Source organism: Camelina sativa, chromosome 1, assembly GCF_000633955.1.
Source record: "Camelina sativa cultivar DH55 chromosome 1, Cs, whole genome shotgun sequence".
Classification (NCBI taxonomy): domain Eukaryota; kingdom Viridiplantae; phylum Streptophyta; class Magnoliopsida; order Brassicales; family Brassicaceae; genus Camelina; species Camelina sativa.
Window position 1 is genome coordinate 16,465,554 of NC_025685.1, and position 11,924 is coordinate 16,477,477.

The 11,924-nt window shown below is 38.5% G+C and overlaps 1 protein-coding gene across 2 annotated transcripts; it reads left to right on the forward strand.

Annotated features, from left to right (window-relative positions):
* On the forward strand, window positions 1,101-8,888 carry LOC104792462 (probable LRR receptor-like serine/threonine-protein kinase At2g16250). Of its 2 annotated transcripts, XM_010518610.1 has the most exons (5): window positions 1,101-3,423; window positions 7,054-7,162; window positions 7,396-7,521; window positions 7,616-7,638; window positions 7,893-8,888. In XM_010518610.1, the coding sequence occupies exons 1-5, from the start codon at window positions 1,569-1,571 to the stop codon at window positions 8,516-8,518; spliced, it is 2,739 nt and encodes a 912-aa protein (XP_010516912.1). In that variant the 5' UTR covers window positions 1,101-1,568; the 3' UTR covers window positions 8,519-8,888. The 2 variants fall into 2 exon arrangements, with proteins under 2 accessions (XP_010516912.1, XP_019083970.1); XM_019228425.1 differs by lacking the exons at window positions 1,101-3,423; window positions 7,054-7,162 and adding an exon at window positions 3,915-6,235.

Here is an 11,924-nt window from a genome sequence, read left to right on the forward strand (position 1 = left end):
TTTTTTTTTTTTTTTTCACTTCTATAAATCTCCTGATTTGTACCAAACTTGATTCAATCTTGAATTGATCCAATCCAGAGTGTTCGTTTAGAAAGGTTCTCAAGTTTTCTTCTTGCTCACTCTCTCTCTCGCCTCCAATATCAGTGATATATAAGAAGGTTTATAAATCAAGTTTTAAAGGTTCATTTGTTTTTCTTCCCAAGATTCTTAATTTGGTGTAAGTATACCATCACTGGATTGGACGGATCATAAGTTGTCCTCCAGAAACATTTGATAGATGATGTCTGGTGAAAATTTAAACATTAATCCCATCAACATACGCAAGAGTGAGACCGTTCTCACGATACTCAATGTTCCCTAGATTAGCATAGAACTCGTATACAAAGAAATCCACATCAATAACCGTATGAATAAGACCATCGTATTCAATCAATTGCTAGGCACCAAGAGATTTTGTGCCCTGAAGATACATAAACTTCTGTTGAATGAATTGAAGACGAGCAAGAGAATTGAACCTTAGCTAAAGAATGTGACGAAGCAATCGTTGAGTGAGGGGAAGAGTCAACCAGTTCTTGGCGGACCAATGTTAGAGAATATATTGAATATATTGCCCGCTTAATCTTGGTTCGATTCTTGTGTGATGCGTCAATTGTTTTGATTTTCTAGTTCTGTTTTGTTTATTGGGCCATATCTAATCATTTGTTTTCAACTGTAGTGATTTTGTATAGTTGTAGTTTCGTAATTACTTTTTGAAGGAATTAACAGAAGATTTTTAGAAAGAAATTTTTTTAAAAAAAAGATTCTCTCAGTCGGCCAAGAATATGGAGAAATATAGGAGGAGAGATATATTACTCCTTAAAATATATGAATGTACCATAAATATATACAGGGAGATAATAACAAAATTTGAAAAAGAAAAAAAAAACTTTTGTTCCCAACCTTTTTATAGGAATAGTAATTGCGCCAACTAAGCCTTATAGCGAGGTTACCAAGTCAAACCACACTAGGCTATTTTTTTAAATTTTAATTTTCAAAAATTGTTAAATCAAATCAGATTTATATTTACAAAAATAAAAAATAAAAAATAATAATTTCGAAGTTTCTTCTAAAGACGAGAGAGGAGTGTCGCAGTCTACAGTTGTTTTCTCAACAATCTCGATCTTCTTCTTCTTCTTCTTCTTCTCTCTCTTCAAAGATTTTTTTCGCACAAAACAAACAAATCACTTTATGTGTGTTTTGTCTGATTTTAAGGATTAGTGAATTTTTCTACTTTATTTTTTTTTGTTTTTCTGATAAATTAGGATTTAGAGAGAGGGAAGAGAGAGAAAGAAAGAAAGAGAGGTGCTTTAATGTCTGTGAAGGTAGGAGCTGTATTTGGATCCAGAAACAGAGCAAACCCAGTTCGATATCTGTCTCTTTCATCTTCTCTAAATATCGAAAGACTTGATTTTTATTAGGGTTGTGGGATTTGGGTATTTCGCTTAAATCTCTCTCTCTCTCTCTCTCTCTGGGGTTTGTGAGTGATGAGTGTGTGTGTTGATGGGTCGTTGGATTGAGTTTGATAAGCAATGGTTGATCAAAGAAGAAGCGCATTGGGTTTTTTCTTGTGTTTGGTACTGTTCGACTCTGTTGTTGTTGCTGGCCAAACACGGACTCGATTTAGTGAGAGACTCACTCTGCTTAACCTCAGGTCTTCTTTAGGGTTAAAAGGAACAGATTGGCCAATCAAAGGTGATCCTTGCGGTGTGTGGAGAGGGATACAATGTGAGAACGGTAGTATCACTGGGATCAACGTTTCAGGGTTCAGGAGAACAAGAATTGGTAAGCAAAACCCACAATTCGCTGTTGATCCTCTTCGTAATCTTACTCGTTTGGTATACTTCAACGCCTCTGGGTTAGCACTTCCTGGGAGTATACCTGAGTGGTTTGGTGTTACTTTGTTGACATTGCAAGTGTTGGATCTTAGTTCTTGCTCTGTTAGTGGTGCTGTTCCTTTTACTCTTGGTAACCTTACTAGTTTGAAGACTTTGAATCTGTCTCAGAACAGTCTTACAAGTTTAGTTCCCAGCAGTTTAGGGCAGTTGTTGAATCTATCAGAGCTTGATCTCTCTAAGAACTCACTCACTGGGACTCTTCCTCCATCTTTTAGCTCTCTGAAGAATCTGTTGACTCTTGATGTTTCTTCTAATTACCTTACTGGACCTATCCCTCCAGGTTTAGGAACGTTATCGAAGCTTATCCATCTGAATTTTTCAAGTAATAGTTTCTCCTCTCCGATTCCTTCAGAGCTAGGTGGTCTTGTCAATCTTGTTGACCTTGATCTCAGCATCAATTCATTGTCTGGTTCAGTTCCTCAGGAGTTGAGTAAGTTAAGGAAGTTGCAGCTGATGGCGATTGGAGATAACTTGTTGAGTGGAACTTTACCAGTAGATTTGTGTAGTGCTGAGAGCCAACTACAAAGTCTAGTTTTGAGGGAGAACGTTATCTCCGGTAGTGTACCTGATCTGTGTTGGTCGTTGCCCAAATTGAAGATACTTGACATTGCTAAGAACAACTTCACAGGAATGCTACCAAATTCTAGTTCTGATCCAGACCAGATAGCTACTACAACAATGGTTGATATCTCATCGAACACATTCTATGGAGAGCTCACACCGATTCTTAGAAGGTTCAGAGAAATAAACCTCTCTGGTAATTACTTCGAAGGTAAGGTTCCGGACTATGTGGCCGGGAAAAATGTGTCTGTTACCAGCAATTGTCTTCAGAATGAGAGGAGACAGAAGCCTTCAGCAATTTGTGCAGCATTCTATAAATCTAGAGGGTTAGATTTTGATGATTTCGGACGTCCTAACTCTACACTACCTACATCAAAAAAAGCTTCTTCAGGGATAAGCCACAGAACTGTAATTATAATTGCAGCAGTGGCTGGTGGGATTGGTTTTATTCTGATATTTGTTATTTTGCCAATTCTTTTGGTTGTGTGTATACGCCGAAGACGCAGAGCGGCACAAGGAGGAAATGTTGACAGGCCTAAGCCTGCAGGGGAAGCTTCACAACAACCACCTAAAGGAGCACAGACTTTTGATTTGTCACGTCTTGGAAATGCTTTTTCGTATGAGCAGCTGCTCCAGGCAACAGCTGAGTTCAATGATGGCAGTCTGATAAAACGTGGCCACTCTGGGAGTTTGTTTCGTGGTTTCTTGGAAAATGGTACACCCATTGTTATTAAAAAGATTGATGTGCGGGAAAGTAAAAGTGAAGGCTATATATCAGAACTGGAGTTGTTTAGTAAGGCTGCACACCAGAGGCTTGTGCCCTTTTTGGGACACTGTTTGGAGAATGAGAGCCAAAAGTACCTCGTCTACAAGTTTATGAGAAATGGTGATTTGGCTAGCGCTTTGTTCAGGAAACCCGACAACGAAGGTGATGGATTGAAGTCNATCTATCAGAGCTTGATCTCTCTAAGAACTCACTCACTGGGACTCTTCCTCCATCTTTTAGCTCTCTGAAGAATCTGTTGACTCTTGATGTTTCTTCTAATTACCTTACTGGACCTATCCCTCCAGGTTTAGGAACGTTATCGAAGCTTATCCATCTGAATTTTTCAAGTAATAGTTTCTCCTCTCCGATTCCTTCAGAGCTCGGTGGTCTTGTCAATCTTGTTGACCTTGATCTCAGCATCAATTCATTGTCTGGTTCAGTTCCTCAGGAGTTGAGTAAGTTAAGGAAGTTGCAGCTGATGGCGATTGGAGATAACCTCTTGAGTGGAACTTTACCAGTAGATTTGTGTAGTGCTGAGAGCCAACTACAAAGTCTAGTTGTGAGGGAGAATGTTATCTCCGGTAGTGTACCTGATCTGTGTTGGTCGTTGCCCAAATTGAAGATACTTGACATTGCTAAGAACAANGCACAAAACAAACAAATCACTTTATGTGTGTTTTGTCTGATTTTAAGGATTAGTGAATTTTTCTACTTTATTTTTTTTTGTTTTTCTGATAAATTAGGATTTAGAGAGAGGGAAGAGAGAGAAAGAAAGAAAGAGAGGTGCTTTAATGTCTGTGAAGGTAGGAGCTGTATTTGGATCCAGAAACAGAGCAAACCCAGTTCGATATCTGTCTCTTTCATCTTCTCTAAATATCGAAAGACTTGATTTTTATTAGGGTTGTGGGATTTGGGTATTTCGCTTAAATCTCTCTCTCTCTCTCTCTCTCTGGGGTTTGTGAGTGATGAGTGTTTGTGTTGATGGGTCGTTGGATTGAGTTTGATAAGCAATGGTTGATCAAAGAAGAAGCGCATTGGGTTTTTTCTTGTGTTTGGTACTGTTCGACTCTGTTGTTGTTGCTGGCCAAACACGGACTCGATTTAGTGAGAGACTCACTCTGCTTAACCTCAGGTCTTCTTTAGGGTTAAAAGGAACAGATTGGCCAATCAAAGGTGATCCTTGTGGTGTGTGGAGAGGGATACAATGTGAGAACGGTAGTATCACTGGGATCAACGTTTCAGGGTTCAGGAGAACAAGAATTGGTAAGCAAAACCCACAATTCGCTGTTGATCCTCTTCGTAATCTTACTCGTTTGGTATACTTCAACGCCTCTGGGTTAGCACTTCCTGGGAGTATACCTGAGTGGTTTGGTGTTACTTTGTTGGCATTGCAAGTGTTGGATCTTAGTTCTTGCTCTGTTAGTGGTGCTGTTCCTTTTACTCTTGGTAACCTCACTAGTTTAAGGACTTTGAATCTATCTCAGAACAGTCTTACAAGTTTAGTTCCCAGCAGTTTAGGGCAGTTGTTGAATCTATCAGAGCTTGATCTCTCTAAGAACTCACTCACTGGGACCCTTCCTCCATCTTTTAGCTCTCTGAAGAATCTCTTGACTCTTGATGTTTCTTCTAATTACCTTACTGGACCTATCCCTCCAGGTTTAGGAACGTTATCGAAGCTTATCCATCTGAATTTTTCAAGTAATAGTTTCTCCTCTCCGATTCCTTCAGAGCTAGGTGGTCTTGTCAATCTTGTTGACCTTGATCTCAGCATCAATTCATTGTCTGGTTCAGTTCCTCAGGAGTTGAGTAAGTTAAGGAAGTTGCAGCTGATGGCGATTGGAGATAACTTGTTGAGTGGAACTTTACCAGTAGACTTGTGTAGTGCTGAGAGCCAACTACAAAGTCTAGTTTTGAGGGAGAACGTTATCTCCGGTAGTGTACCTGATATGTGTTGGTCGTTGCCCAAATTGAAGATACTTGACATTGCTAAGAACAACTTCACAGGAATGCTACCAAATTCTAGTTCTGATCCAGACCAGATAGCTACTACAACAATGGTTGATATCTCATCGAACACATTCTATGGAGAGCTCACACCGATTCTTAGAAGGTTCAGAGAAATAAACCTCTCTGGTAATTACTTCGAAGGTAAGGTTCCGGACTATTTGGTCGGGCAAAATGTGTCTGTTACCAGTAATTGTCTTCAGAATGAGAGGAGACAGAAGCCGTCAGCAATTTGTGCAGCATTCTATAAATCTAGAGGGTTAGATTTTGATGATTTCGGACGTCCTAACTCTACACAACCTACATCAAAAAAAGCTTCTTCAGGGATAAGCCACAGAACTGTAATTATAATTGCAGCAGTGGCTGGTGGGATTGGTTTTATTCTGATATTTGTTATTTTGCCAATTCTTTTAGTTGTGTGTATACGCCGAAGACGCAGAGCGGCACAAGGAGGAAATGTTGACAGGCCTAAGCCTGCAGGGGAAGCTTCACAACAACCTCCTAAAGGAGCACAGACTTTTGATTTGTCACGTCTTGGAAATGCTTTTTCGTATGAGCAGCTGCTTCAGGCAACTGCGGAGTTCAATGATGGCAGTCTGATAAAACGTGGCCACTCTGGGAGTTTGTTTCGTGGTTTCTTGGAAAATGGTACACCTATTGTTATAAAAAAGATTGATGTGCGGGAAAGTAAAAGTGAAGGGTATATATCAGAACTGGAGTTGTTTAGTAAGGCTGCACACCAGAGGCTTGTGCCCTTTTTGGGACACTGCTTGGAGAATGAGAGCCAAAAGTACCTCGTCTACAAGTTTATGAGAAATGGTGATTTGGCTAGCGCTTTGTTCAGGAAACCCGACAACGAAGGTGATGGATTGAAGTCTTTGGATTGGATAACTAGGTTGAAAATTGCTCTTGGTGCAGCAGAGGGACTATCTTATTTGCATCATGAGTGTTCACCACCTCTAGTTCATAGGTACTACTACTCTCCTTCACAGCTTTACGTAATATAATCTTGATACTTTTTATAGCATTGACATAGCAAGACAATGTTTATTGGAAGTGAGATCTGTTCATGGATTGTTAGTGTTTANGTGGCCGGGAAAAATGTGTCTGTTACCAGCAATTGTCTTCAGAATGAGAGGAGACAGAAGCCTTCAGCAATTTGTGCAGCATTCTATAAATCTAGAGGGTTAGATTTTGATGATTTCGGACGTCCTAACTCTACACTACCTACATCAAAAAAAGCTTCTTCAGGGATAAGCCACAGAACTGTAATTATAATTGCAGCAGTGGCTGGTGGGATTGGTTTTATTCTGATATTTGTTATTTTGCCAATTCTTTTGGTTGTGTGTATACGCCGAAGACGCAGAGCGGCACAAGGAGGAAATGTTGACAGGCCTAAGCCTGCAGGGGAAGCTTCACAACAACCACCTAAAGGAGCACAGACTTTTGATTTGTCACGTCTTGGAAATGCTTTTTCGTATGAGCAGCTGCTCCAGGCAACAGCTGAGTTCAATGATGGCAGTCTGATAAAACGTGGCCACTCTGGGAGTTTGTTTCGTGGTTTCTTGGAAAATGGTGTACCCATTGTTATTAAAAAGATTGATGTGCGGGAAAGTAAAAGTGAAGGCTATATATCAGAACTGGAGTTGTTTAGTAAGGCTGCACACCAGAGGCTTGTGCCCTTTTTGGGACACTGTTTGGAGAATGAGAGCCAAAAGTACCTCGTCTACAAGTTTATGAGAAATGGTGATTTGGCTAGCGCTTTGTTCAGGAAACCCGACAACGAAGGTGATGGATTGAAGTCATTGGATTGGATAACAAGGTTGAAAATTGCTCTTGGTGCAGCAGAGGGACTATCTTATTTGCATCATGAGTGTTCACCACCTCTAGTTCATAGGTACTACTACTCTCCTTCTCAGCTTTACGTAATATAATCTTGATACTTTTTATAGCATTGACATAGCAAGACAATGTTTATTGGAAGTGAGATCTGTTCATGGATTGTTAGTGTTTAGTTTACTAGATGGAGAAGCCCATTTGATATTACTTGCTCCTAATTTACTTGTTGCTATATTTCCTAGAAAGCACAAAACCGAGAGTATTCATGTGTGAGTGTTGAATGTTATATAGGGATGTACAAGCAAGTAGCATACTTCTTGATGATAAATTTGAGGTACGTCTGGGAAGCCTAAGTGAGGCATATGCTCAAGGTGATGCTTATCAAAGCAGGATTTCTCGTTTACTTCGGTTACCACAGTAAGTGCTTATGACATTAACAAACCTTCTGGTCCTTGTGTTATAATTTGATTTTTTACTAATGCTTCTCCATCTTCTTTTCGCACTCTTGCAGATCAACTGAACCATCATCTTCAGGTAGTACTCTTCAGATCATAAAACCTTCCATCATGATATAAACTTTAGTTTAAAAATGATTTACATTTGAAGTGTAACATTTCAATTGCTTGCCTAATAAGAACTTTAAGTCAATAGGCTCTAGGAATGTATCAATGGAGCCGGTTCGTGGATGTAGTATCTGACTGAATGAAACCAAATATATTGCTTTGTGAGATTAACCGAGTAGGTTTGGGGATTTTTTGAAGACATCTGATTGTTTTCCTCTCTTTCAGGTGCAGCAAATGCAACATGTTCCTATGATGTTTACTGCTTCGGCAAAGTGTTACTAGAGCTAGTAACAGGGAAGCTCGGGATCAGTTCGCCAGACAACGCAATAGCAAAAGAGTACATGGAAGAAGCTTTGCCATACATCAGCACAAACGAGAAGGAACTAGTAACGAAGATCATAGACCCGTCATTAATGGTAGACGAAGACCTTCTAGAAGAAGTATGGGCAATGGCCATCATTGCAAAGTCATGCCTAAACCCAAAACCAACAAGACGACCATTAATGAGACACATTGTGAACGCACTTGAGAACCCACTTAAAGTAGTAAGAGAAGATACCAACTCAGGTTCAGGCTCTTCCCGGTTAAGAACAAACTCGTCAAGAGGGTCTTGGAACGCTGCTATATTCGGGAGCTGGAGGCAGAGTGCGTCAGATGTAACAGCGGTTCAAACAGGAGCTACAACAAGTGGTAATAATGGTGGTGGTGGTGGTAATGGTTTGAGGAACTCGGGGTCACAAGGAAGCAGTGGAAGGAACAATAACAATGGGAACTCATCGTCAAGAAGACGACAGTCTAGTGAGATTGTGCCGGAACCTGCTGCTTATGGAGTAGTAGAGGATAATTTATGATTCGTTTCAGTCGATTCTTTGTGTCGATAATAACAGAGGCAAAGAGAGTCCTCAAAGGTAGCATAAATGTTAGAAGGGAGGATTTGTATTTTTTTTTAAATTTGTTTTTGTCTTTAATATATATTTTTTTTATGTTTCTTGGGGTTAGGATTGGTGGAGTTAGAATTTGTAGTTCATTTTTTTTTTTTCTTAATTTTGGTTTTTGGTTTAACGAGGAGTTTTTTTGTAAATTGTAATTCTTGAAGATTGGGTTTTGTTTTTTTTGGTTTCTTTCTTATTGTAAGAAAGACCAGAAAACAAGAAAAAGGTTGGGTTCGTTTTACATTTGTTTCTCAGTTCCAACTTTTTTACTTCATTCCTTTTTCTTGGATCTGATTTCGTACGTGTGGTGAAGCTCTATATGATGACTGTATTCGCTCGTGGGAAGCTTATTGGGAAAATAAAAGGAAAGATTTTACAAAAAGGAGAAGGTTCTACCTAGAATTGAATTCGGGTTACTGGATTCAGAGTCCAATGTCCTAACCGCTAGACCATAGAACCATTTTGCTTTGAGACATCAAATAATGTTTATATCTTTGTAAAACCAAATAATGTGTATATCTAGGCTTAAGCTACTCTGTCTTAAGTTAGGTTCCATGGAAACTTTCCCCGTTTTTTGTTTCTAAAACGTTAAGAAACCATAAACTCTACGAAACATAAAAATGTTACTTAAAAGCAATTTCTAAACTTTTTTTATTTGGAAACACGATAAACTCGCGTTTCCAAAACAAATAGATGACGAAATCTTACATTTTTAATTTAGAAACTAAATAAAAAAATATTTTGAAAATATTTTGATTAATGATATATATAGGTAGTGATTGGAAGCATTGAAAAAGTGGTTTTTGTTGTGAATTATAACTAGAATACACTTATACGTGTTTTGTAATATTTTGTAAAGTGAACAAGAAATAATAAAGAGAGAGGAAGGAGAAGCCAACGAGAGTGAGAGAGATTAGAACTCTTTCTTTTGATCAAAGACAACTTATGTATTACTCTTCTTACACAACTTTTTATTTATAGTACATTACAAAACACATGAGTCACACCATCCATTAGTTTAGGTAATGACAAGTGTTAAATTTACAAAGATTGTGTAACACTACATGGACAAGTGTAATAACATGTGTCTTATGATGGAAAAATCACACATGTGTTTTACAATACTCCCCCTTGATTATCCATCACCATCGACGAGTTACGTACTACCTCATTAAAAACCTTGTCACGAAAAAATCCATTGGGATAAAAACCATGACAAGGGAAAAAGAATATAGTAACGTAATCTCCCCCTTGAAAAGATATGTATAATCTTTCTTCATAAATCTCGTAGATGACGCATTCCAATACTGTGAATATGCTTTCTGAATGTGGTAGTCGGAAGTGCCTTTGTGAATAGATCTGCTGCATTGTCACTTGAGTGGATATGTTGGATATCAACTTCCTTCTTTTGCTCTAGTTCTTGTGTGTATGAGAAAAATCTTGGAGGTATATGCTTTATTCTGTCGTATTCTTTGATTTGGGCGACACAAGCAGCACTGTCTTCAAACAATGTTGTTGGCTCTTTACTGGTGACTATTCCACTTGATTCTTGTATGTGGTTAGTCATTGATCTGAGCCATACACATTCCCTCGATGCTTCATGAAGAACAATTATTTCTGCATGATTTGAGGAAGTGGCGACCAAAGTCTGTTTCTGTGAGCGCCATGAGATTGCAGTTCCTCCAATTGTGAAAACATATCCAGTTTGGGATCGGGATTTATGTGGATCTGATAAATATCCTGCATCTGCAAAACCAACAAGACCAACCGAAGAGTTTCTAGGATAGAATAATCCCAAGTCAATCGTACCTTGAAGATAACGGAGAATATGTTTTATCCCATTCCAATGCCTGCGGGTAGGGGATGAGTTGTATCTTGCAAGTAGATTCGTAGCGAATGCAATATCTGGTTTAGTGCAATTTGCAAGGTACATGAGTCCACCGATAGCACTCATATAAGGTACTTCGGGACCAAGTATTTTCTCGTTATTTCCACAAGGTCTGAATGGATCACTATCGATATTCAGAGATCTATTGACCATTGGAGTACTCAAAGGAGTCGTTTTGTCCATATTAAAGCGCTTTGAAACCTTTTTCGTATAATTTGATTGATGCACAAATATTCCATCTTGGAAATGTTCTATTTGGAGTCCAAGACAAAATTTAGTCTTTCCAAGATCTTTCATTTCGAACTCTTCTTTTATATGAGTTCTTGCATCATCAATCTCCTTTTGAGTTCCAATTATATTTAGATCATCAACATATACAACAATGATCACAAATCCCGATGGAGATTTCTTTATAAAGACGCATGGGCATATTTCATTATTAACATACCCTTTCTTCAACAGGTATTCGCTTAAGCGATTATACCACATGCGCCCAGATTGTTTTAATCTGTAAAGTGATCGCTGTAATTTGATCGCACAAATTTCATTAGACTTAAGTCTAATGCCTCAGGAATCTTAAATCCTTCGTGGATTTTCATGTATATATCATTATCCAATGATCCATACAAATATGATGTCACTACATCCATAAGGTACATTTCTAAATTCTTTGAAGCCGTTAGACTCATTAAGTACCTAAATTTAATTGCATCCATGACTGGAGAATATGTTTCTTCATAATCAACTCTAGGTTTTTGAGAAAAACCTTGTGCAACAAGTCGGACTTTATATGTGTAATATCATCTTTCTCATTTCTTTTTCTCACAAATACCCACTTGCAACCAACATGTTTTACATCTTTAGATGCAGTGACAAGAGGTCCAAAGACATTTCTTTTATTGAGGGAGAGCAACTCAAGTTGAATAGCCTTTTTCCATTTCTCCCAATCAGGCCTATGTTGGCATTCTGATACGGACCTTGGATCTGGATCATCTTTTTCATGATCGATCTCTTTAGATACAGAAAAAGAGAATATTCCATTATCATCATCGATTTCATCTCTATACCATGATATTCCATTTTGGGCATAGTTAATAGAAATCTCATATTTTTCTGTATCATGCTGAGGATTTTTCTCTTTATTCGGTTCTTCTTGAACCTTTTCATCTCCCATTTTCTTTTTCTTTCGGGGATTTTTATCTTTAGAACCCATTGGCCTCCCCGTTTCAATTGAACCTTAGGTTCATTGGCTTTGCTCCCATCTAATTCCTCTCTAGGAATTTCAACTCTTGATGGTGCATTTGCAGCGGGGATATATGACTTTGTCACCCTTTTTGTATCTATGAACGCATCTGGTAATTGATTTGTCAAACTTTATAAATGTACAATTTTCTGAACTTCCAGTTCACGTTGATTTGTAGGGGGATCAAGATATAT